Below are 27,583 nucleotides of genomic sequence, written 5' to 3'. Positions count from 1 at the left end.
ACATTTATAGTGGAGGTATGCTCACTACCTCATAAGCAGCTCATTTCAAAATTTTGGCAACATGTAGAGTTAAAAAGTTCCTCTTTATACTGAGCCAGATTGACCTCCTGTAGCTTTCACCAATTTGGTCTTAGATCTACTCTCTGGAGAGACACAAAATAAACTTAATCCCTCTACTAGACAGCTAATCTCTTTATATGATTCTCTTAAAAGAAATTGTGGTGACTCAGGCTACAATTCTATCAAGGATATAATAAAGCCAATACCTTTCCCTCCTCCTTGCAGTGGCAGAGTAAGCCTATGTGAGTATATTTATCATGCTGGGAGAGGGGAAAATGCTCCTCCCTGGCAGGCCCTGGATCAGTCTGGCAAAGGGTAGTGCTGGACAGGCAGGCTTTCTCAGATTTTCCTCTCTGTTATGATAACCCGCAGCCTTCTGCTGGCTAAAGTACATGTCTGGCTCCAGAGATTCTCCTCTTAGTCTGGGTCAGAGGTCCAGGGTTCTTTTGTGTGCATTAGAATCCTGGGAGTTCTCCACAGGGCCCCAGCCCCTGAGATTTTGATTTTGGAGAAATGAAACAGGCCCAGTAATCCATATTTAAATGAGCACTCCAGGTGCAGATGTCCTTATTACATTTGAAGAAACACCAAACTAAGTGAAGGAAAAAAAAAGATGAGTAAAAAAATACCTTGTGTTTTGGTTTTATTTAACTGGAAAGCACGTACATTAAATTATTAAACAATAAAAACCCTTTTAAGTCATTTATTATGTGTCTAATACCAATCATTAAGTTTATCAAAATTCTCCCAGAATAAGGAGAGAATTAATAACATTATCTGCAGGTTACAGACTGATAAACTGAAGTGTTTGTTGGGAAGCATTCAACATGAGCCTTCAGAAGGGAGCCAGGCTCCTGCACTGCAGCCTATTGCCTGTCTCAGGTGGCCAACAGAGCAGGGCGTAGGGCCAGATTTGAGGAACTTTACAGGGAGAGTACATTTCCGTCCAACACTTAGCTGATCAATCTCGTGATTGGAGTTAACATAAAAATCACACCTGCATAAGCACCACCACATACATCCTATGCAATTCTGTGGGAATTCTAATAAAGCTATAGAGGGATTCCAGTACACAGGTTACAACAAGTTACAACATTTCACAGTAGACTAAATACCTGGGGAGTTTAGTTATGCAAAGAAAACCCTCCTTTGAGAACAACAGCTTATTTCTTTTCAAAATAGCTGCTGTGGTTCTTTTACAAATATAAAGTGTGTCTCGTCTCTAACTCAGCCTTGAAGTAATGCTATCCCAAGGCAGCCCTGGTGACCTTGTTTCCTTGTGGCAAAGTGAACCCATGTCTACCCAGTAATTTAGCACTTAGTAAACTGACTAAAGAAGTTGAGCAACAAATTTAGTAAAAGGTTTTGGTGATAGGAACTTACTTTGCTACTTAAGACACTTCATGCATGTTTGTTGCAAAATAAAATTATTTTAGAGTAAATGCAGTGAAGGCATCTAACTTTCATTTTCTGTCAGGGATGAAGACTTTCACTGGTTCGCTGACCTTCCTCTTCTTCCTGGAGCTCTCAGAACTTTGCTGACTGTATGCAAAATTCATTCTTTGAATCTGTGAGAATCACCAAGAGGCACAATTCAGCAGAGGTTTTGACGTCTGTACAAGGCATATACAAGACAGGTAGACCAAGCATTAATCCCTCTAGCTGCATAACGGATCCAAACCTGCTTTCCTGTGGGCTGGTTTGGCCCTGCTGCCAGTATCAGAGTCTGCTATTCCAAGTTTCAGGAGCTGAGGTCCCCTGGAGGCAGCCAGTTTCAGGGATAATTTCTTGGCTCTCTTCAGTGAACTCAGCACATACAACTCTTAAAGGAAGAGTTGTCAAGGTGTGGGGCCAACAAGGAGCAATTAAGGGTCAGGAGAGATCTAGGGCACTGATTGCTTTAGAAGCAAATATAACTGTGGTCCCAATTTCAGTTAGCAGAAACATAGAGCCTTATCTTTATCATATGTTCAGATTAATGAATTAGGAAGGACCATGGCCCTTCTTTCTGCTTGAAGAGAACTGTATGTTATTGATTAAAGGGAAGTTAATTAGTGAATCATCATAAATACATATTTTCCCATTGGGTTCAGCTTTGGTAAAGATTTTAAAGCTTACTTTTGTTAAGTAAGCAAATGGATGTATTGCAATCTGTCAGACAAGGCCTAATGCCCAGAATTCCAAGAAACACATAGAGTTTTTATATTTTCCAGCCACTAGATGGGAGGAAAGGTTTTCCAATGTCCTCTGTTCTTTCTTCAGTAGGAAAATGGAATAAAACATATATTTTTAAACAAGCCTCATCAGAATATCTAGTAGAGTTTCCAACATTATCCTTTTTTCTGTTATAGATACAGGCTATTGTTACTATTGATATGTTACTACTACAAAATAGTGGGAATGTCAGTAAAACACTTAAGTACCATTTAGAACCAAAGATTGGGTCTACAAATGGCTAATTTAATCACTATCTTTTAGTTTTAGAAAGCATTTGACTTTCTGATCTCAGAAGCCACAAATTTTCCTTGGCTTAAACTAAGACACCGATTATAGAGAACAGTAAAACTCTGAGAAAATAAGTAGAGCTGCTCATCAAATAACTGGTATGCTTAGATATGTAAAAGTTTGAAATGGCCTGCTCTAAAGGAAAAGAAATAGCACCATAAAACCTAAAGCACAAAAAACTATTTCTTTATCTAGGAGATGAATTTGTTACAGTGTGGCTGAAAGAAAAAGCACCTGGTAAAATTCAGCTTTTCTAGAAACGTTGCTTGGGCATGCTTTCCATTCAAATGAAATTTCCCTCACTTCAATCAAGTCTGGGTATACTGAGAAGAAAGGAAGATGGATGTACAAATCCTCAAACGACAAGTTGGTCTGATGGTTTACTCAAAAGTAAACCGGAGTTTTATTACAAGTTTCAGAACTGTAAATTTATTGCAGTGAGTTAATCAAAACATCTTTAATAATGTATACAATCTCAAGGCAACCAGTGAGGCCTGGAAACTCTCAATGGTTTATGGGAAACTAGTGGGTTCAAAAGCAAGTATGTGATCGGTCAGGGGCCACTTTCTAACATAGATGAATAGTCCATACGAACTATATAAACAAACAGATTTGGGGTGCGTGGGTGGCTCAGTCGGTTAAGCACCTGCCTTCAGCTCAGATCATGATCCCAGGGTCCTGGGATGGAGCCCGGCATCCGGGCTCCCTGCTCAGAAGGGAGTCTGCTTCTCCCTCTCCCTCTGCCTGCCTGCCTGTCTGCCTACTTGTGATCTTTCTCTCTCTCTGTGTCAAATAAATAAATAAAATCTTTAAAACAAACAAACAAACAACAGATTTATCCACACAAACATTTTTTTGGGTGTATTCCAACTGGCTGAGTTTGCATATTTGATGCCAAAGCCAACCAGGCAAGCAAAGGGCCAGTGCTCAGGCAGTCTAGACAGATTATCTGGGTGATTTGAACAACAATGGGTGATCATCAAATGATTCCTAATGCATGTCATATTATATTTTAAACAGATAGCCTTTAAAGTGTTCCTTGTATATGGATTAACAAGAGGCTACTATGATCCACTTACCAATAGAGCCTCAGGGTTATCGACATGTACCTCTGAAAAAAGCCCTGAAGATATTTTTTCTGCTGTATGGTAATTCCCTACTTTCCATTTTTTGTTTGGTAATATATTCTTTTGAGAAGCCAAAGAGCAGGTTTTGCTTTAAGCACAGACAGGTTACTTAGCTGACTTGGTAGCAGTATTTGAAAGCACAAGAAGGGGTCCCTTCTTCTAAATTATTCCATTTATTATATATTCCTTTATTCATTTACTAAAAAACAAATGTTTGTTACTTGAATGTTCTCCCAGAGTTCTGTCTTTGAGCATCTTTTCTCCTTCTCCACATTCTGTGTATGGCTCCTGGGAATCAGTTACCATTTATAAGCAAAGACCTCCACTTCTATATATTCAGCCTAGATCTTCCTTTTGAACTCCAGATCCGTGTGTGTAATCAACTGCCTACTAAAAGTCTCCACATGGATGTTCTAAAGAAAACTCAAATGCAATGTGTCCAAATTGGAATTTATCATCTGCCTCTCTAAGCCAGCTCCCAATCTTTGTTCTCACTCTCTGTGAGTCCCCTGGGGGTGTCCACGTTAAAAGCCTGGGACTCATCCATGGTTGCTCCATCGTTCTCACCCTAACATCTATCTAATCACTAATTCCTGTTGATCCTACCTCCTTAATAGCTATCAAATCCATCCATTTTTCTTTATTGCCTCTGCTTCTACTTTAGCCCAGGCCAATATCATCTATCCCAAGTACTAAGTCTTGAACTCCCACTACTGCTGCTTCTCCAATCCATTCTCCACTCTGGAACCTAAGTAGTCTTCTATTAAATCTGAATATGTCACTCTTCTGATTCATAACCCATCCACTAATGATTTCCCATTGTCCCCGGGATAAAGTCCAGACTCCGTGTGGCCCTCATCCACCTCTGCTGCTTCATCTTGCCCCAGACTCACTGAGCCGCTAGCAGTTCTCCAAATGGCCCTGCACACCTCCCTCTGGACTTTGCCTTTAATGCCCACTCTCCTTCTCTGCTTTTCCCTTCCTCACCAGGCCTAGGGTCAGTCCTGGAGTTTCTTCTGCCTACTGGCCTTCCATGACACCTCTAGGGCTGTGTTCTGTTCTTACCCCTTTTGTGGTATTTGCCACATAGTACTATCAGGCCTACTTACCAGTCTTCTCATCCAGAGGACAAACTCCTTTGGGTTAGTGACAGTGTCTTAGTTATCATTGTATTCCCAGTTCCTGGCATCTGGTAGATGCTCTTAAATTACTGGCTGAATGAATGAATGCATTTTTGAAGCTGAATTTAAGCCAGGCACTGTACTGGGCACCAGGACCATATCTCTAGCAATATAAAGATGAATAGGACACAGTGGTTTTCAAGGACCGAGTATTAAAAGGAAGAGACATTAAGTACATGAGTATAATATAATGTAATACAATATAATAGAAATCCATTCAATAGCCACAATAGACATTCATTCATCCAGCAATTATTTCTTGAGTGCCAGCTCTGTGCATGGTACTGTTGTAGTTGCTTGGGACACATCAGTGAACAAAGAAGAAAAAAATCCCTGCCCTGTGGATTTTACAATCTAGCCGTGTTACTTTTTGGTTTAATAATTTCCTATGGCATCTCACTGTTTTTAGGACAAAGTTCAAAGTTGATACCTTGTTTTTTCCATACACCATCAGTAATTTTTTTTACATTTCTAGGGAGGGAGAGGTGTCACAGGTTGGCCATAAGACCCTGATGAAGGCTATGTCCTTTCTCCTCAGAAGGCTCACACCTGCAACTCACACACTCATCAGTTATGGAGGGCTATTTGAGGGGGCTACCAGGCCCATGAATACCTCTCAGTTAGAATCACTACCCCCCAGGGCCTAGCTCTGCCCAGCAGTACCACCCTCACCTCCTCACTTGATCTGTCACTCTCTGCCCTCTCAGTTTCTCATAGCTGACTTCTTCCTGATTCTAGACCTTTGCATATGATGTTCCTTCTATCTAAAATGTTCTTTCCTGTCAACCTCTTTGCCTAGGTAATTCGTATTCATTCTTTAGATCTCAGATGAAAAATTATTTCCTCAAAGAAATGTTCCCTACCTTCATTCCAGTTAAGTTAGTTCCCCCTATCAGAAGCTCTTAACGGAGTTCCAAGAGATCAGGGACATGCCCGTCTTGGTTGCAACTTGCACACAGCAGGGGCTCAATAAATATTTCTCAATGAATAAATGGATGAATGAATCTTCAAAGAGTACTCTGCCTGCAGTGTAGAAAGGTACTAGAGGCATCAAGTGGACACAGGGTGATGAGTCATACTACTGTAGTAGTCAGGTGATAACTTGGGTGACAGTGCAGATAAAGAGAAGTCAACAGTGAGAGAAATATTTAGAAGGCAGAGTCAGAAGGATGGCCAACTGGATATGACAGTAAAGGACAGGCAGGTAGGTCAATAGTGACTCCCATCTTCTGGGTTAACTAAGTTCATGGATGAAGGTACTATTCTCTCAGGTAGAGAAAAATGGGAGTTTTGAACTGGCTGAGTTTGGAGCACATGTGAAACTCCAAGTGGACATAATGAATAAGCAGCTGTATATGGAAGTCTGGAGCCCAGGAGAGAGGTCTGTGATGAGGATGTAAATTTGAGAGTCATCAGCATATGGAGGCTAATTAATACCAGGGGTGTGGAAGACTTTGCTTATTGAGAGATCAGAGCATGAGAAGGGAAAGGGGCCAGGACATAGCCTTAAGGAACTCTAACATTTAGAGATTATGTGAAACATAAGCCAACAAAGGAGATTGAGAAAGAGAGATAAAAGAAGACTAGCAGTCTGTCATGTAAAGAAAGCCCAGGGAAGAGAGTTCTAAGAAGGAATGGAGAAAATAAAAGAGATAATGGTGGTGGTCAGTAGTGTCAGTTGCTGAGAGGTCAAGAAAGATGAGGACAGAAATATATCCACTTGATTTCGCCACATGGAGGTTACAAAGTGCAATGAATTTGTGGGGGCAGAAGTCACCTTGAAGTCAGTTGAAGAGTACATAAAAAGTAAAAGAAATTAAGAGCAAGTATACAGAATTTTATAAGTCAAGATGGAGTGGGGCGCTTGGGTGGCTCAGTTGGTTAAGCATAGGACTCTTGATTTTGGCTTACATCATGATCTCAGGGTTGTGAGATCAAGCTCGATGTCAGGCTCGGTGCTGGGCATGGAGCCTGCTTAAGATACTCTCTCCTTCCTCTGCCCCTCCCCCCTTTAAAAAAGTCAACAGGGAGTAACCAACTCAGCCTGAGAAATTTAGAAAAGCCTTCTTAGCAAAAGAGGGACACTGAGCTGGGTCTTAAAATAATGAGCAGGAGCTCACCAGACTGGAGATGGTGAGGGGGTGGGGTAAGAACAGAAGGTTCAGTATATTCAAAGGCACTGAATCATGAAAAGACATGGAAGATATATGGGACAGTGAGAAATGTCCTTTTATGAGACTGGCTCTTAGAGTTAAGTGCTATTTATCCAATACACTCCTTTTTTTAATTTTAATTTTAATTTTTTTAAGATTTCATTTATTTACTTCAGTGAGAGAGAGAGAGACAGAGCACAAGCAGGGAGGAGGGTCAGAGGGAGAGGGACAAGCAGGCTTCCCACTGAGCAGGGAGCCCAACGTGGGGTTCGATTCCAGGACCCTGAGATCATGACCTGAGCCAAAGGCAGACACTCAACCAACTGAGCCATCCAGGCACCCTCTCCAATACACTCCTGTTAAAAATATAAATTCCCCTGGAATTATTACTCAATATGATGTTAGTGTAAATGAACTCATCAAATGGTCTCCAAGTGGCAGCCTGCAGAAACAGGGCCTCACAGGCTTTGGAAAGCAGACAGATAAGTTTCAATATAGAAAGGATATAGTACTTACTTTGCATTAGGAGGTAGATCTATATGGGGAGCCAAGGGTGGGAGGAGGCAGCCCCAGGCAAGCAGGAAATACTGTGAGTACTTTATGTGCCTGGGGTGAGATGAGAGTGCAGTGAATTTTGCTTACTTCAAAATTATTTGTCAGGTCAGATCTGACAAAATGTTTTCCCTTTAGAAAACCAGTCCTTACCAGTATGGATTTATAATCAATTGTTAAGCATGGAATCTTTGGATTTGGAAGTTCCCAGATCAAGAAATTCTATGGTTCAGAGAGGATGTGTGTCTCTATGGTTCAGAGAGGGTATGTGCCCCTATAAATAAATTATAGCACTGATGTTAGCTTTGATTCCTCTCCCTTAACATTTATCCTTTTTTTTTTTTTGCACAATGTAAGGTAAATCAACAGCGATTACAAAATAAATGCTATTAGCATAAATGTAGCTCAAGTTAACACTGAGATGAATGAACAGTAAAAAAGTGAATGCTTAAAGAGAACACTTCCCTCCAACTCCAGCGGAGCTGTGAGCTCTCTTGTATGTTGGGAAGAGTCACATGTTTTAGTGGGATTTATGAAGGGTTTGACCATTCATTAGCTTTCTTGATTTCCTGAAATCAAGGATATCTCTATTTAGGAGGTAAATATGTACTCTCCTTAGAGTCATAACCGTGTATTTCCATTAATCTCCAAAACTTATATCAATTCTCCCTTTCTCCATATGTTCTAAGGCATCATATACCTTTAAGAGCTCTAGAATTAATTCAGTTATTCAACAAACATTTTGGGGCACCTTCTCTGTGCCAGATATTGTGCTAAGCACTAACAATACAAAGCTGCTCAAAGCACATTCCCATGTATGTGGGTCTGGTAGGGGGGAAACAAACTGGTTACAGATGAAATGATAGTCATGTATAGGGTACAGGAGAGGTTCCAAAAAGATCTTATTAGCTTTTCCTGGGGAAGCCTGGCAAGGCTTCAAAGGGGATGCGAAGCTTACACTAAGTAGTGCGAGATGAGCAGACATTCACCAGCAAATGGCATTAGAATTTGAAGTTGCAGGGAGAACATTCTAGACAAAAGGAGCACAGGCACAGGGTTATAAAGCAGATTACCTCCGAAGAATTGGGAATAGTTCAGTGGGACTAATAGAAAGGGGACAGGGTGGTGGGCTGGATCAGACAATGTCCTTCTCTGAAGTTTGGGCTTTCTACGGCCATACTACCCTCAACGCGCCCCATCTCGTCTGATCTCAGAAGCTAAGCTGAGTCAGGCCTGGTTAGTACTTGGATGGGAGAATGAATGACAAAGGATGGAGTACATGAAGCTTTGTACTGTAATGGAATGCCACTGAAAAGTTCTAAAAGCAGGTTTGTTTTAGTTAGATCCCTATGGCTGCAGTGTAAAGGGTAGACGGGACAGGAATGAGACAAGGAGCAATGAGGCTATTTCAGAAGAGAACTGATCTGAGCAAGAAAAAGAGCAAAAGTGAAGTTAGAGAGGAGAGGACGAATAAGGGAGAGGGCTGAGGAGAGAGAGAGAACAAATGCCTGAACCCAAACACTAACATGACTTAATCATTCATTGGGAGGAACACAGGGATGGCAAATAAAGAAGTAAAAAATGACAAAAATTACCCAAGTTTCTGGTAATGGCATTGATCAAGATAAGAAATAGAGGAAGCTAAGGGGGTGAGCGGTGGGAGCATCGTGGGGATGATGGATGGAGAAATAGTTAACTCTGTTTTCAAGATTCTGAATTGGAAGTGAGATATCCAAATGAAGATATTCACCAGGGCATTGATTATGTGACCTGGAGCTCAGGATGGAGGAAACTGCATCAAGAGCACATACAGAAAGATATATTCACTTTGGACAAAAGATGGGATATTACTTGAGGTCTGGAAGGAAGTAAAAGTGGATATAGATATATATACATTTTTAAATATGGGAACAGGAAGTTGAATGATTCATATTTGATGGCCATAATTATTTCTACGAAGTAGAATTTAGGTCATCCACTTAGAAAGGGAGGGAATTGGTCTTGGGTGGTGCTTAAGACACTTAAGTGGTGAAAGTTTGAACAATGAGAAAGGCAGCCAATAAACAGACATTTAAAACTAATGTTAAGGGGTGCCTGGGTGGCTCAGTCGTTAAGTGTCTGCCTTTGGCTCAGGTCACGATCCCAGGGTCCCGGGATCGAGTCCCACATCAGGCTCCCTGCTCCATGGGAAGCCTGCTTCTCCCCTCTCCCACTCCCTCTGCTTGTGTTCCTGCTCTCACTATGTCTCTCTCTGTCAAATAAATAAATAAAATCTTTAAAAATAAATAAATAAAATAAAATAAATAAAACTAATGTTAACTGTTGCTTAGAATCTGGATAGCTTTAAGATATATGACCTCAAGGGGAGCCAGTGGCTCAGTTGTTAAGCGTCTGCCTTTGGCTCAGGTCATGATCCCAGGATCCTGGGATTGAGCCCCACATCGGGCTCCCTGCTCAGCGGGAAACCTGCTTCTCCCTCTCCCACTCCCCCTGTTTGTATTCCCTCTCTCACTGTCAGATGAATAAATAAAATCTTAAAAAAAAGATATATAACCTCAAAATTAAAATATTTGACATATTAATAATTTTGCTTTTTTACAAACATTTAAATGCTTACAATAGACCATATACTACACTAAGAGCATCATAAATGTGATCCTGTTTATTACTTAGAGATAACTGTGTGAGTGCAGGGGGTGGTTATTCCTCTTTTACAGATGTGGAAATTAAAGTTCAAAGAAGTGAAATGACTTGTTCAGTTCGCACAGTTAGTAAGTGGAAGTCTTGAACCCAGGTCTCCTGATTTCGAATTTAGTGCTCCTTATAATTTATTTCTTCATCCCAAAGGGGAAAATGGAAGTCGGAAATTGCAGGAGATCTCTATGTAAGGTTCTTAGGCTTCTTCTGGGGTTGACCCTTTTTGGGGATAACCTAAGAGGACCTCAAACTAAAGACAGCCAAAACTGAGTTCATTTTTTTCCTTTGTAACCAATTTTTCCTCATGACTTTTCAATTTCTATTAATCACCATTTCCCAGTCATCAAAGATGGAAAACATAGCCACCTTAGATTCTTCTCTCATCTAATGCCTACACAGAGTTCTTGTAATGAGTAAATGGAATAGCTCAGATACAGCCCCTGGTACAGCATCACACATATACAAGTCATTCAGTGACTGACAGCTGTTACCATTCCTACTACCACAGGCATCCTCTACTCCAGCCAAACTGGATTGTTGTAGTAGGCTGAAAAATGAGCTGCCAAAAGATGTCCATGTCCTAATCCCTAGAACCCATGAACATTACCTTATATGGCAAAAAGGGGGAAGAGATTTTTGCAGGTATGATTAATGATTTTGAGATGGAGAGGTTATCCTGGATTATCCAGGTAGACCCTACATAGAATCACATGTATCCTTATAAAAGAGAAGCAGAGGGAAACTTGAACACAGACAAAGATGACAATGTGACCACCTAATGGCCATAAGCCAAGGAATGCCAGCAGCCGTAAGAAGCTGGAAGAGGCAAAGAACAGAACTTCCCCTAGAGCCTCCAGAAGAAATCTGAATCTGTCTACACCTTGATGTCACCCAATGACACTGATTTTGGACTTCTGGCCTCTCGTGAAAGAATAGATTTCTAATGTTTTAGGCCACCAAATTTGTGGTAATTTGTTACAGCAGCCCTATGAAACTAATAGTTACATTCTCCAAACACACCTCATTCTTTTCCCTCTTCATTATTTCCTGCACTTCAGAAAACAGAAATCTTCTATGACTTATTCTCTTTTAAATTTTGAATAATTCCTTCAAGGTTAATCTCTAAGAGTATTTCTTTTTTCTTTACTTTTCCTTTTTTTTTTTTTTTGTCAGAGAGAGAGAGAGCGCATGTGCCTGCACAAGTAAGGGGAGTGGCAGGCCAAGGGAGAAGCAGACTCTCCGCTGAGCAAGAAGCCCCATACAGGACTCAGTCCCAGGGCCCCTGGGATCATGACCTGAGCCAAAGGCAGACACTTAACCTTAACCGACTAAGCCACTCAGGGGTCCCACTCTTTAAAAGTATTTCATCCAAAAAGACTTTCCAACTCCTTTAATCTGATATGACCTTTCTTTCTTGAGCAAATCCCATCATGTTTTTGTACTTGTGTTTTTCTGACATCGTAAAAAACAATTTGTCCTTTACATGTCCTTTACAATTTGTAAACAATTTGTCCTTACATGGGTTTAAGTTCTTTAGGAATTCATTTGTATTAATATTATGGTTTTTACACTCTCTGCACTGCAATGCCTTACTCAGTGTCCTTCACCTAGTAGGTATCAAAAAAAAAAATTCTTTTGCTACCTACCTCTACTATCTACACAAGTGCTCAATTACACAGTTATTCATGTATCCTGAAGCAGCACTATTACAGTAGCCATGAGCCACATGTGACCATTTGAATTTAAATTAATCAAAATTAAATAAAATTTAAAATTCAGTTCCTCAGTTGTATTAGCCACATTTCAAGTGTTCAGTGCTCACATATTAGACATCACAGATATAAAACATTTTCATCATCACAGAAAGTTCTATAGGACAGAACTGCTTTACAATGGCAATCAGGATATAATCCAAGTAAACAGGAAGTTTCCTAGGGCCTATGGTAACAATAGGAATACAGAAACTAGAAATAATTTTTCTTCAAAATGTAAAAATGTCAATTTTCCTAAGATTATTTTATCAAGTCAGTGTAATCCCAATCAAAATTCCAATAGTATGTCTGTTGGAACTTAGTAAGCTGATTCTAATAGTCACCTAGAAGAGAAAATGTACAGGAAAATCTTAAAAAAAATAAAAATAAAAGAACTATGAGGGGAAAGGAGTTGCCCTTCCAGATAGCAAAACATAATACAAAGTTAGAGTAATTAACACATGAGAGCAGTAATACAGGAGTAGACATACAGATCAGTGAAATAGAATAGCAAGTCTGAAAACAAACCTATGTATGTATGGGGCTTTAATTTATGATAAAAGTGGCATTTAAATTAGCAGGAAAGGGCAGAAAATTCAAGTAGTACCAACACAACAGGAAAACATTCTCACACCAGAAAAAAAAAGATCCCAGTTAATTTGAGAAGACAAATGTAAAAAGCAGAACTATAAGTTTATTAGAAGAAAATATAGAAAATTTTGCTTATAACTTTAGCATTGGAAAGATCTTCTCAAGCAAGACATAAGATGATAAAACCATGGAGAGACGTCCCATGTTCCTAAATTGGAAGATTTAATATAGTTAAGATGTCAATACTACCCAAAGATATCTATAGATGGGGTACAATCACTGTGAAAATCCTAGTGACTTTTTTTGGAGCAGAAATAGAAAATCCATTCATAAATTCATATGGAATTTCAAAGACTCCCCAAACGCCAAAGTAATCTTGAAAAAGAAAAACAAATTTGGAGGCCTTTGGATACTCACACTTTAGATTTCAAAACTTATTACAAAGCTACAGTAATCAAAGCATGTGGTACTGGTGTAAAGACAGATATATAGGCCGATGAATAGAATGGAGTGCCCAGAAATACACTTTCACCAATATGACCAAATGATTTTCAACAAGGGTGTCCAGAGCCTTCATGGGGAAAAGAAAATCTTTCAACAAATGGTGTTGAAAAAACTGAATATCTGCATATAAAAGAATAAGGTTGGATCCTTACACCACATACAAAAATTACTCAAAATGGATTGAAGAGGGGCAGCTGGCTGGCTCAGTCAGTAGAACATGCAGCTCTTGATCTCAGGGTTGTTGAGTTCAAACCCCATGATCAGGGTAGAGTTTACTTTAAAAATAAATAAATAAATAAATAAGAAAATTAAAAAGAAAAGCTAAAAAAAAAAAAAAAAAGGATTGAAGACCTAAACATAAGAGCTAAAACCACAAAACTCACAGAAGAAAATATAGGGGGAAGCTCATGACATTGGATTTGGCAAGAATTTCTTAGATATGACATCAAAACAGAGGCAACAGAAGAAAAAATAAATTGGACTTTATCAAAATTAAAATTGTGCATCAAAGAATACTACCAAGAGAGTGAATAAACAACCCATGAAATATGGGAAATATGGGAAATATGAAATAAGAGAAAATATTTGCAAGTCATTACATCTGATAAGAGATTAATACCTGGAATATATAAAGAACTTCTACAATTCAACAACAACAAAACAAACAACCTGATTAAAAACTGGGCAAAGGACTTGAATAAGCATTTCTCCAAAGAAGATAACAACAAATGGCCAAATAAGCAAATGAAAAGATTCTCAACATCACTAATTATTAAGGAAATGCAAATCAAAACCACAATGAGATATTACTTCATACCCATTAGGATGGCTATTATTTTTTTAAAAACCAAGCAGAAAATAAAAGTATTGGAGGGGCACCTGGGTGTCTCAGTCGGTTAAATGTCTACCTTCGGCTCAGGTCATGATCACAGGTCCTGGGATCGAGCCCTGCTTTGGGCTCCCTGCCCAGCAGGGAGTGTGCTTTCGCCTATCCCTCTGACCCTCCACCCCCCCCTTGTGCTCTCTCTCAAATAAATAAATAAAATCTTAAAAAAGAAAGAACGAAAGAAAGAAAAAACAGAAAAGTCCTGGGGATGACATAGAGAAATTGGAACTCTTAGCATTACTGGTGGGAATGCAGAATGGTTCAGTTGCTATGGAAAATAGTATGGGGGCACCTGGGTGGCTCAGTCAGTTGAGCATCTGACGTTGGCTCAGGTCATGATCTCAGGGTCCTGGGATAGCCCTGTGTCCATCAGGCTCGGCTCGAGTCTGCTTGTCTCTCTCCCTCTGCCCCTCCCCCTCCTTGTGCTCTCCCTCTCTCTCTCATATAAATAAATAAAATCTTTTAAAAAAAGAAAATAGTATGGCAGTTCCTCATAAAATTAAAGAATAACCATATGATCCAGCAATTCCTCTTCTAGGTATATACCCGAAAGAACTGAAAGCAGAAACTAGAACAGATATTTGTACACCCATGTCAATAGCAGTACAATTCACAATAGCCAAAAGGTAGAAGCAACCCAAATGTCCATCAATGGATGAATGGATAAACAAATGTAACATACACAATGTAATATTATTTAGTCATTATAGGAAGGAAATTTTGACACATGCTACAACATGTATGAACCTTGAGGACACTATGCCAAGTGAAATAAAGCCCAGTCACAAAAGAGTAACTATTGTATGATTTCACTTATATGAGGTACTTAGTCAAAGTTATAGAGGCAGAAAGTAGGATGGTGGTTACCAGGGGCTAGGGAGAGAGATGGGGAGTTATTTAAAAGATATGAAGCTTCAGTTTGGGAAAATGAAAAAGTTCTGGAGATTGATGGTGGTGATGGTTGCACAATGGGAGTGAACTTAATGCTACTGAACTGTACATTAAAAATAGTTAAAATGATAAATAACTTTTATGTTATATATATTTTATCACAATTTAAAAATTGTGGCATTTTTCTTAAAGTGGCGTTTTTTCTTAAAGATAATTTTTTTTTTAAAGATTATATTTATTTGACAGAGAGACACAGCGAGAGAGGGAACACAAGCAGGGGGAGCGGGAGCAGGAGAGGGAGAAGCGGGCTTCCCGTGGAGCAGGGAGCCCGGTGCGGGGCTTGATCCCAGGACCCTGGGATCATGACCTGAGCCGAAGGCAGACGCTTAACGACTGAGCCACCCAGGCGCCCCAAAGATAATTTTCTTAAGGATAATTTTTAAAAAGATGATTTAGTGGTGCCTGGGTGGCTCAGTCAGTTGAGTGTTCGGCTTTTGGTTTTGGCATAGGTTATGATCTCATGGGTTGTGAGATCAAGTCCCATGTCAGGCTCCATGCTCAGTGGGGAGTCTGCTTGAGATTCTCTCTCTCCATCTCCCTTTGTCCTTACCCACCCTGTGCTCACTCTCTCTCATCCTGATAAATAAAAATAAATCTTTTTAAAAAATTAATAAATAAATAAACTTAAAAAACAAAAAAGGAAAAGAATGTAAGACAATTACAAGCTACATACATAACTTTAAATTTTCTAGTAAATATATTTTAAAAAGTAAAAAGAAAAAAACAAAGTAAAAAGAAACATGAAATTAAGAATTGTAATCATTGCTTTTATTTAATCTAACATCAAAAATATTATCATTTCAATATGTAGTCAATGTAAAAATTATTGGGATATTTTACATTCTTTTTTTTTTAAGATTTTATTTACTCATTCGACAGAGAAAGAGCAAGAGCAGGAACACAAGCAGGAGTGGGAGAGGGAGAAGCAGGCCTCCCACGGAACAGGGAGCCCAATGTGGGATTCGATCCCAGGACCCGGGGATCATGACCTGAGCCGAAGGCAGACACCCAACAACTGAGCCACCCAGGTGCCCCGGGATATTTTACATTCTTTTCATTTTATACTATATCTTCACAATCCAGTGTATATTTTATACTTACAGCATATCTCAACTCAAATTAGCCACATTTTAAATGCTTAATAGCCACATGTATTTAGTGGCTACCATATCAGACAGCATATCTTGTGTGTGTGTGTGTGTGTGCACGTGCATGTGTGTATTTTAAATGCAAAGTCAAAGGTATAGAACATCTTTATGGGTAGTTTTTGAATTATCTATGAGAATGTATTCATGTGTACCTTATATAAAGTTGTATTAAAAATATGAAGTTCCATATTAATTTGCTTATTAATTCTGTTAAAATTTGTCTTTTTTATTACTTGATATGTTTATAAACAACATGCTTATCATTTCTTCTTTTTGCTTTCCTTTATTTCAATATGATGGAAGTTTCATTATGAAACTATTTTTGTTTGTAAACTAGAAAGGTAATAAAGGAACATAAAACAGACTGCATACAAAATAAAGAATGTAAACATAACCTTCATAATTTTTTATATTTATTACATGGTAGAATTATAATATTTTGGATATATTAATAAATAATGTGTATTATTAAAATTTTAAAAAGAACATTTAAAAACTTCAAGTTTATTTGGCTTACCTTTATAAATTATAATATTCTAAAATATTATTAGATACTTTTCAATAGAAGAATATTAGGTACTTTCCTACTTTCAAATGCTTTAGTAATTAACTATTAATTCTGTGGTAGCTAAAGACAGACATATATAACACACATGAACAGGGGCGCCTTGCTGGCTCAGTCTGTAGATCATGTGACTCTTGATCTCGGGGTCATGAGTTCAAGCCCCAAGTTGGGGGTAGAGTTTACTTAAAAAACACACACACATATAAACACACTCAAACACATACTTGAAGTAATTATAAAAATGAAAAAGTTGGGGGCACCTGGGTGGCTCAGTCAGTTAAGCATCTGCCTTCAGCTCAGGTCATGATCCCATGGACCTGGGATGGAGCCCTGCATCAGGTTCTCTGCTCAGCAAGGAGTTTGCCTCTCTCTCTCCCTCTCCCTCTGCCTGACACTCCCCTTGCTTGTATGCTATCTCTCTTTCTCTGTCAAAAAATAAATAAAATCTTCTAAAAAAATGAAAAAGTTATTTCTTGGTTTGTGGCATGTAGGAGGAAACCTACAGGCAATGACATGATGGTGTTATTAGATGTACTAAACTTGACATGGGTTTGCTGATTCTTCAAAAAAGAGATGAAGAGATAATAGATACAGAATTGGAAATGTGATACCTTGCTTCGTAAAGATTTGCTATGTAGGTCAGTTGCTTGAATCTGAGTCTCTATAAAGTGCTTTAGCAGGTATCAAAAGGAATCTAGTATAACTGTAAGTACAGAGATGACTATAGAGATAGGTCCCATAAAACGAACAGAAAAAGTCCACTCTGGTATGAAGAGTGTCTCTCATGGAAGGTCTCTATAGGTATGATTTCCAAATCTCAGTCCATAACTGCCTAATCTCACTGGAAGGAAGGACAGGGTGAAGTAGACGGCACTTAGGGGCTCTGCTCCCAACCCCCAATAGCTCTTCCATACAAGGTGAAGGCAGAATGGCAAAGATACATTCACTCAGAAGACAGATTTTCACTTTAAATTGGCCCTGAGTTCACTTGAGGAGAAAAACAAAAAAAGAAAACGAAAACCTCAAAGGAGAACTAGTTGGGTGTTGAGAGGAAGGATAAGTTTTATATTAGGGGCAGACACCTAAACTTAATTTTTAAAACAATTTTTAAGTAACTTCTACACCCAACATGGGGCTCAAACGTACAACCCCAAGATCAACAGTCACATGCTTCACCAACTGAGCCAGCCAGGCACACCCTAAAATTAATTTTTATTTTACTTTTCCAGCAAATGGTGAAACATTTTCAGTTTCTAACACAAAATAAAAATAACCATACTTCTATTTCTGATCTACTTTTATTTTTTAATATATTTGAATCCTTTCAGAATTTTCTATGGCATCAGTTTAGTTCACATCTAGTTATTTAATTGCCTGCTTCCATGTATTTGGTTTAATTTATCTAATTTTTTAAAAAGATTTCATTTATTTATTTGACAGAGAGAGACACAGCAAGAGAGGGAACACAAGCAGGGGGAGTGGGAGAGGGAGAAGCAGGCTTCCTGCGGAGCAGGGAGCCCAATGTGGGATTCGATCCCAGGACCCCGGGATCATGACCTGAGCCGAAGGCAGATGCTTAATGACTGAGCCACCCAGGTGCCCCTACTTTATCTATTTTAATAACTATCCCCCCTAGAAGGCAACCATTGTTATCAGTTTCTTGTACACCCTTCCAGAAACTGTTCTGTTTTCATTTTGAAATCTACTGCACCACAAACTGTTGTAAAATTCCCAATATCATTCTCTTCTAATTGTTTTACTAAAACTGGACCAGGCCTGTCCACAGTAAGAGTACATGAGGAAGTGGAGGGCTGTGACCAAGTAACAGACCTATCTGCAGGGTCACTCCTGGTCTCATATCATATGAAGGTGGACTTTCTTCCCATTGCCTCCAGTTATCTTCCCCCATCTAGACACCACACGTTTTCCTCCTGACTAAAGGAAATGAGAGAGAACGAGGAAAGCAGAGATTCAAGGGACCATGGTTAAGTGCTGCGGTGGTGATGGGAGCACTAGGAAGGCAAGACAGGGATGGACAGCAGTGTTTCAAGGTAGTGAAGAACACAGATGTGTAACCAACAAACACTAACCAACATCTAACACAGGTAGATGAAGTAAGGGCTAACTAAATATACGAGCAGTATGCTCTAGGAATGTAGAGGGAAAAGAAGAATAGGGGGAAGGACTTCATAAATTAGCCCATGGCTGGTTGAGCATGTCTGACAAGCTTCTTTTCAAACTGCGCACGTTTTCCCTGACTCATGAAAACCCAGGGCTGGGAGAATGCCAGACCAGTGTGCTGCAGCTCAGTCAGTAGGAAGTCTTTCAGAACAATATGGAGAGGAAAAACTAAGTTTAGAACTTTGCACACATGCAAAAATGTAAGGAATAATAATAAAAGTCCCACTGAAGCTTACAACTGGTTTTCAGTTGTGAATCAGAGAAAAACACATGAGCATTTTCAAAAGCTTTACTAACCAGGGGTGCCAGGAATTGCTCACCTCCAGGGGTTGCCATTTACAGTGTTGTCTATGTTTTAGGTAACCCTGGAATTATGCAGTGCACAATCAACATAATTATGCATGGTAACCCTGCTAGGGCAAACATCAGTTTTTTGACTACCACTTTCTAAGTTTCCCCATCACTAAATTTTTATGAGTTACAGGGTATTCCTTTTGGCTAACATTTCCTATGACAAGAAAAAACAAACATTTAGAATGTTATGAACATATTTTCTTAAAAACCAAGGTTGTTGAGTATAAACTGCAGTGTAGCTATGCTACAGAATATGGCTAAATTATATACCTAAAGTATGACATACTGTACATATTTTCCAACCTATAAAGATTTTCCATGATGGGGTAAGGGCTGCTCAGTTTCAAATTAAACACCATTTATTTAGAATATTATTTAGAGTGGAATAGTATTATTGTTGCAGGGCATCTGGCACATTTTTACTCTGAGGCTTTCAGAATTTAATGAGTAAAAGTTGAAAGTTTCTCCTTATTTTAGAAGAATTTTTCTGATTTTTCCCCAGTATCTCTCTTTTCATGGCCATTTGTAATTCAGCAATGTACAGACAACCACCACGTTGGAAAACAACATGACAGTGGGTCATATAAAAGATGAGATGTGAAACTGATTTTTGTGAGTGTTTAAAGTTATGCCACTATTGTTCCCAACTCCTGATTCTAATATTCCTGATTAGGAAGTATCTAACTAGGTGAAATCAGGAAAGATTTATCATCAGTAGATATGGCTGTGTTTTGTTCTTTTTGTGCTTTGCATTAATTGTTGAGGATGCAGGAACCAATTTTTTAAGTTTTTTTTTTTTTAAGTTTGTGGGTATTGAGCTAATTCCTGGTGGTTTTTAGAATTTAGCCACATGTTCCCTTTTTGTGGAAATATTTACGCTGGGGATTTCCACTAAGGGAATTAGAGTTAATTGAGCTCTTTTCTGGGGGATAAAGCAGCTGAGACCATATTTCTATTAGTGTCTTTTTTTTTTCTTGCCCTACTCTAAGAGAGTGTTTCCATACACATAACACTTAATCTAACAGGTTCTCATGGAATATTACATATATAAAGTAAGATCATGTATTTGAAAATGTTTGGCACCCTATCTGGTACATGTTAATCACTTATTACAAATTGGTTGTATCTAGTTGAACATTACCTGATTTTGGTGAATATGTGGTTGCTATAAATGAAGTGTGTCCTGAGCTGGCCAAGGGATTTTTTAAAAATCTAACTTATCTTGGGGTATGAAAAGTATAAAGTATCTCTCAAAGATAAGCCAGGTTACATATTCAATAACAAAGCCTTTCATTTCAAATTTCAGCTACAAACTTCTGGTGTTCCTGTAAATGTAACAGTGGAAGATGAACTACATATGCTTGAAAATGCTTGACTTAAAATGGAGAAGGAAAAGAGGAACACAGAACCTAGAGACACTCTAAATTGAAATGCATACAAACAGACATCCTCTCAAATCCCACCCAAGAAGCAATGAATAAGCTTGAAAAATTATTAATCTGGTTTTTCATGGTATAGTGCAAAGACTCAGAACTTGGGTGCTGGGTTCCATCACTGACTTGCAAGTTTCCATCACAGTAAAAAAAAAAAAAAAAAAAAGGGAGGGGGATAATATTTGCCATGTACCAAACAGTGATGCTTTGAGGATTAATGACATAATGTCTGTAAGGAGGCTGGAGCTCCTTGGAAAAAAGACACTACATAAATATAAAGTAGTATTAATATTTAGGCTTAGTCCACAATGTGAGACCTGCTTTCTTTGGCTCATGAGGTCATCAGCAGTTCTGTAAGGTGTACTCAAACGCCCACAGAGGAGCCTTGTTAGCTTCCTCGTAAGTGGACTGTAAAGCAATCTGACCCACCTGGTCAGAGCAGTCACGGAGGCTAGGTTCCCTTTTCATGGCCTCCAAGAAGCTACAGATGGAGAGTGCTTGGCTCTCTAAAGGAATGAGACATGGCCATGAGAGCACTTCAACAGCATTTAGGGCTTCTCAGGAATGCAGTGGGAGTTTGGGAATGTTTTGACTTAGAATTAAACAAAAGCGCAGTCATATCATATCTTGATTTAGAAGAAAGACTAAATTTGCCTTTCTCAGACAACGAAAATTTGGAATAAGAGTAGGAATGAGAAAGCTACTTCTTGGAATGGTTAGTTTATATCTTTAAAGGATTTGGAGGCAAACTTGGGTTTTTTTGTCCTGGGAACATTTTAGTCTCCAGGGGTTGTAGTCTCTTTGATGGCAATACCCTGACTCCTCATCATGGCTTCATCTCTGTGAAACGGTTATCAAGGGCAATCTTGCAGAAGTTTCAGTTCTAAAGTTTCAAAGGACAATCAATTCAATGTAGACATTGCCTTGCAAAGTCTTGTGGTATAACTGAATGATATCAATGTAGTTGTGATGAAACATTTGCATTTCTCAGTTTTAAAAGATAAAATTAATTTTGATTCAAGGGCCTTAGGCATCAGAAACCACCATCTTCAAAATGTGAGGTTCATGAACTTATAATCATTAGTGCTTAATAGTGATTCTGAGGCTGTGTCCATAACACCAAAACATTTGAAAAAAGATGAAAAAATGTGAAGGAATTTTTTTTAAAATCTAGATGCTTTGTTTTACATTGATCTAGATTGGGTGTTTTTAAGAAATGAATTTGGCTTCTTGTCCACTGATTGCTATGGTATTTCAAACTGATTAATATTGATAATAAATGCTTTGTTAGGGGAAAAGGAACAAAAATGTTATAGCCTTCTCAACGTGTAGTCAAATCTACGCTAACTAGAAAGCATTTTCTAAATAAAATATTGACCTTGGTTCTTCCTCCCATCCCTTAATGAACAGTTCAGTCTTAGCACTAGTGTTAGGTGTAGCAGAGCAAGAAAGGCACCCTGACCAGGGTGAGGAGGGCACTGCATCTACTTGGGAAAAAGGCCCAGGGCAGGAGGGTCAGAGCCCTACAGGGGTAAGATGGGTATCTATATGCGTGCAGGAGAAGGTGATGAGGATGGGAGTCTGGTTACGTTTCAGAGGACTGATAAAGTCAGTAGGTTAAGCATAATGGGGGCCAGGTTTCTCACTAATGGAGAAAGAAATTACAAATATGGAAGTGAAAAAACTACAATGATTTCTATAGCTTTGGACTGGAATTCACAGTATAGGTGTGCACTCATGGATTTCCATAAAGAGACACAAATATAGATGTATATGTGTGTATGTGGGTGTGTGCACGTGTTCATACACATATTTTCCAGCTCATCCACTGAGAGAGACCATGTTTTGGCTACTAAACGAAACCAATAAAAAAACAAGTGTCTTTGGAGAAATGGCTGATTCCAGGACTGCTACAGGGAAAGTACAAGATGAGCCTGAAACAAGATGATGTACCAGCATGTAAGGAAGTACTCAAAGAATTGAGGGGACATGTCAAAGAACACAGAAGCCAGCTTGAAGGGGTTCCCACTGGCAAAATATGAGACAATGAGAGCATCAAAATAAATAAAAATCATGATAGTAATGGATAAAATAGGCACCCATGAGTCTTTACTGATATAAATAAATAATAAATGAGAAGTTTGATGAAAAATAGGATAATTTACACAGTTTCAAAGAACTTCCCTACAAACTACTTAAAATTACAAAGGGAGGAGAGTAACTATAGTAGAGAAGCCTGGTAGAAACCGCTTTAATCAAGTGACCAAAATAAACATCCATCAGTAATGGACAGATAAATCACAAGCCATTTGACAGGGAGCAATAAATATGCGGCACCACTTCTGTGGTATTCTTGAAAAAGATGCATACCCTGAATCTAATCATGAGGAAACATCAGACAAACCCAAACTGAAGGACTGGCCCATTCTATAAAAACATGTCAAGTTGCACAATGTATAGACTTGTTGAATTGTTATGTTGTACACCTGAAATTAATATAACATTGTGTGCCAACAATACTTCAATAAAAACAAAACAAATACACATACACAAAAACATGTCAAGGTCATGAAAATCAAGGAAAGACTAAGGAACAGCTCAAAGCTAAAGGAAGCTAAAGAAATTTAATAACTAAATACGCCATGTGATGTAACCTGGATCCTTTTGCTATGGTTGACATTATTAGGACAACTGGCAAAACTTGAATAGACTTTGAGGGTTGGATAATAGTAACGTATCAGAATTAATTTCCTGATTTTCATGGTTGTATTGTGATTATGTAGGAGACGGTCCATGTTTCTAGAAATTGCATACTACAGTATTTCAGAAGTGATAATGCAACGGGTTAGGAAATCATTTGTGCTGTACTTAACAGTTTTTCTGTGAGTTACAGGTTGTTTCACCATAAAATAAATTATACAAAAGACTATTTTAGAGAAAAGATTGTATATTTTATTGTTTTTCCTGTTGATATATGTTTTACATATAAAAATATAATTATTTATATAAATTATATAGAGACAAATATTGTGGAAACTGAAGACATTTATTCTGTTCAACTTATCTAGTAATTATTTTTAAATGTGTCCATATGTAAGTGAGGTGTCAGTAAGCTTGGCTTGTTCTCAAAAGAGAAAGAAATCTAGAGAAGCTCGAGACAAAGGAGTGAGGGGAAACTGGCAGGAGCTAAAGCTGGAGCCTTAGGCTAGAGCAGATCAGGTATCACCTTGAAGACTATGGAAAGTGAAGTGACATAGATTCATATCTTTAAAAGAAGATTCTGGAGGCTTTGTGTCAAACTACGCAAGGGCGAAAATGAAAGCTGGGAGACACTGCATGGGTACTATTTACTTGAGCTAGAATGGTAGCAATGAGTGAGAAGTGGTCAGATTTGAAATATATTTTGAAAGGAGAGCTCACTGGACTTGCTGATGGACTAGATGTGGTTATAAGGGAGAAGAGCCAAGGATGGCTGCTAGGGTCTTAGAGCAACTGGGTAATGATGGTTTCATTTACTGAGATGGGAAAGACTGAGGATGTGACTAGTAATAGGAAAATAATATGAATTGAGGAATAGTGGGGAAGAATGCCTGGTTAAAGTGTGTTAAAGAGAACAGATAACAGGGAAGTGGACAGAGCAAACATGGACAGTTCTCTTGCGAGATGGATATGATTTGTGTCAATGGAAAGAAGAAAGGCATTCCAGGCAAGAGAAAAGTATATTTGTTAAGATATGCAGGCAGAAATGAACTTGGCTTGTTCCTGACAGTGAGAAAACTGACCTAACTCAAGGAAGGGGAACATGTTGGGTAATAGTGGGAAATAGGACAGGTAACATGGAGCCAGATCATGAGTAACCTGAAAGCCAGGTTGAGGTGTTTAAACTTGATGTAGTAGGAAGTAGTAGTAGTCATGAGATATTTTAATTAGGGAAGTGATATGATGAAGGTTATAAAGAAGATCAGATTGGTAGTGGTATGAAGGATAGTGCAGGAGGCTGTGGGAGAGCCTGGAGGCTGTGGCAGCAATTCAAATGCCAGAGAAAGAAGGCCTGGACTCAAGTTTTGGCAGTAAAATCAGACTGACAGGGAAAGCTTGGGGAACTTTTGATACCTGACTAAATAAGGAGAATGATTTCAAGATTCTGAACTTAAGGCATTGAGAGAATAAAGTTGATGCTGAAAGGCAGGGAAACTGGGTAGGAAAACTCATTCTGGGTGTGAAAAGGGGAAGGCAGTGGTGAATAAAAAGATGAGCACATTGGACTTGACATATTGGGACATCAAAGCAGAAATTCCCATTAGAAAGTTATAGATAGAGAACTGGAGCTCTGGGGCAAGAGTCCTCAAGATAAGCCATTTGGGAGTGGATGTGATGCGTGAAGCCCATAGATGGGATGAATCCTCCAAAGGAAAGTATGTAGAGCTTGAAGTGTATATGGTCAAAGACAGTGGAGATGTTGGATTTTGCCTGCAGTTGGAGGTGGGGGGAGGAACAAAAGTGACAGAGAAGTGGGTGACAGGTCAGACAGATGGAAAAAGAATGAGAACAGAATAATAGCATAGAAATAAGAAGGAACAGAGGCGCCTGGGTGGCTCAATCGTTAAGCGTCTGCCTTCGGCTCAGGTCATGATCCCAGGGTCCTGGGATCAAGCCCTACTTCGGGCTCTGTGCTCCGCGGGGAGCCTGCTTCTCCCTCTCCCACTCCCTCTGCTTGTGTTCCCTCTCTCACCGTGTCTCTCTCTGTCAAATAAATAAATAAAAACCTTAAGAAAAAAAAGAAAGAAGAAGAAACATTTAAAAAATAGTATACAATTATCATAAAATAGGTCAAGAAGAATGAAAAAAGTAGTAAAGATTGTGAGATCTATTCATTAAAAAGTCATTGTTTATTCTGAAGAGAATAGCTAGGAAGGTGAAGATGAGTGAAGGGACCAGCTTTCTGAGCCAAAGAACAAGTGAGGAAAGTGCAGTAAGTGGAAAGCATCTTGTGAGGTACGCCTGGCTGGCTCAGTTGGTTAAGCATCCAACTCTTGATTTCAGCTGAGGTCATGATCTCAGGGTTGTGAGACTGGGCTCCATGCTCAGCATAGAATCTGCTTGAGACTCTCTCTCTTCCTCTCCCTCTGCCCCTCCCCTGTGCTCTCTCACTCTCTCTAAATAAATAAGTAAAATCTAAAAAAAAAAAAAAAAAAAAGAAAGCTTCTTGTGAGAAATTTGGCAAGGAAAGGAAGGAAACAGCATGTTAACTAGGGGGGTAATCAGGATCATGTAAAGGCTTTTTTAATGTAATGTCTAGAACAACTTCACTTAAATTTTCTTCCTGTCCTGACTCAGAACTTCAAAGTCTTCCTTTTGAACAAAGTCAGGGATTATGACACAAAGCATCCAAAACCAAGTGGAGGAATTTGATCTCTCTGTGCATTCTTATAAATTAATAGGAAGTATCTTTCTGGACTTTCAGACTATCTTCTACCAATACTTTATCCCTATATTGAGACTACAGTGTTCTGACAAGCTCTGAAAAGATACAGTAAGAGTGAGAAGTTTTAAAACATGAAAATATTTTCAGATATCATTATTATATCCAGTGGTCTTCTACCCAGCTGAGGTATTTATTCCCAAGTGGAAGACTAGGAGTTTATGTTCTCTTCCTAAGAGAGTTTCGACTTAAATTCTTTAAATATAATTTTGTAGTATTTTTATAGTATTATAAAGTGTTTTTCATGTTTAAATTGTTAAACAATACTTTACCAATTCTTAGAATTCCTATATAAAGCAAGTAATATTATATTTATTCTTCAGACAAAAATACTTAAAGAAAAAATGCATTGCATGTCCTTTAAATTAATTCTTGACATTTATTTTTTAGAAATATATTTACTGACTTCTGGGTAGAGATGGCAGATTGACACATACATTTATTTAGTTTCCTAAACTCCAAATGAGCAGAAACCCCAAATGACAGAAAGAATAAAAGGGAAGAAAAAAAGCATTGAAATTTTGGAAGCTGGAAAGCAGATACATGAGAGGTAACTGAGTACTGGTAACTCAAACCAGCAGTGGAGCAAACCAAGGACCACCCAAATGAACATTAGTCTAAGGATTTTCCAGCATCATATACTTTTGGAAGAGGGGACTAAGAGGATGGGTAGAGCAGCTAAAATAAGATCAACTTAAAGACATTTATGAAGCAGCTGAAATCTTCAGGTCCCTTCTTCAACTTTGCAGAACCAAACAGTTGCTCCTTGCCCACCAGGGTACAAAATCATAAGTTTAGTCTCTGGAGATGGTGATAGACTTTGGATAGTGGGATACAAAGCACCATTGAGGAAAGGTTATGAGGAATTAAGTAAAAGTATGCATACTGAATGCAGAGACCCTCAGGCTTCCATCTCTATTTGGCTCCCAAAATACTTGTGGCCAACAAAGATTCTGAGGAAACTGACCAAGAGGAAAAAATTTTATTCTTATTTTTTCAATGATCTTATTTATTTATTTATTTATTTGAGAGAGAGAGAGTGCATGAGCAAGAGAGAGCATAAGTGTGGGAGAGCATGAGCGAGAGGAGGAGCGGAGGGAGAGGAAGAAGCAGACACAGGGCTCCATCCCCGGACCCTGGGACCATGACCCCACCCAAAGGCACTTAACTGACTAAGACAACCAGGTGCTCAAAGAGGAAAAAATTTTAAATACAGATATTGAGAATTCCCCCAAAGGCCTGACCAGATCATTCTACAGTGAGGCCACAATCACAATCATCTCTAATAAGCTCAGGGCTTTCTAGTCCCTACACTCTTAAATTTGAGCAGACAACCGAGGAACTAGGACTGCTAGCCATCTTCAGACTTCTGAGGAGAGAGAGAGAGAGAAGATGGAGTAGAGGAGGAAATGGCAAACAAACAGAGGAAACAAACAGATGTACAGAGAGAAGAAATCTATTT

General features: G+C 38.8%; 1 protein-coding gene across 5 annotated transcripts in view; it reads right to left on the bottom strand.

Annotated features, from left to right (window-relative positions):
* Positions 1-592: 592 nt before the first annotated feature.
* HORMAD2 (HORMA domain containing 2) overlaps positions 593-27,583 on the bottom strand; it is a 92,312-nt gene continuing 65,321 nt past the window's right edge. For 4 of the 5 annotated variants that reach the window (XM_073886820.1, XM_073886821.1, XM_073886822.1 and 1 more), the window contains one exon: positions 696-1,628. In XM_073886820.1, the coding sequence (XP_073742921.1) occupies positions 1,524-1,628 (105 nt within the window). In that variant the 3' untranslated portion in view covers positions 696-1,523. Of the gene's footprint in view, positions 653-695; positions 1,629-27,583 lie in introns of those variants that run through there. The other variant, XR_012376431.1, reaches the window with a different exon arrangement.

This window comes from Callorhinus ursinus, unplaced genomic scaffold, assembly GCF_003265705.2.
Source record: "Callorhinus ursinus isolate GAN/ISIS: 27379988/994484 unplaced genomic scaffold, GSC_fseal_2.0 scaffold72, whole genome shotgun sequence".
In the NCBI taxonomy this organism is placed as follows: domain Eukaryota; kingdom Metazoa; phylum Chordata; class Mammalia; order Carnivora; family Otariidae; genus Callorhinus; species Callorhinus ursinus.
Note: the sequence above shows the minus strand (reverse complement) of the source record. Positions and strands in the feature narration are given on the sequence as shown.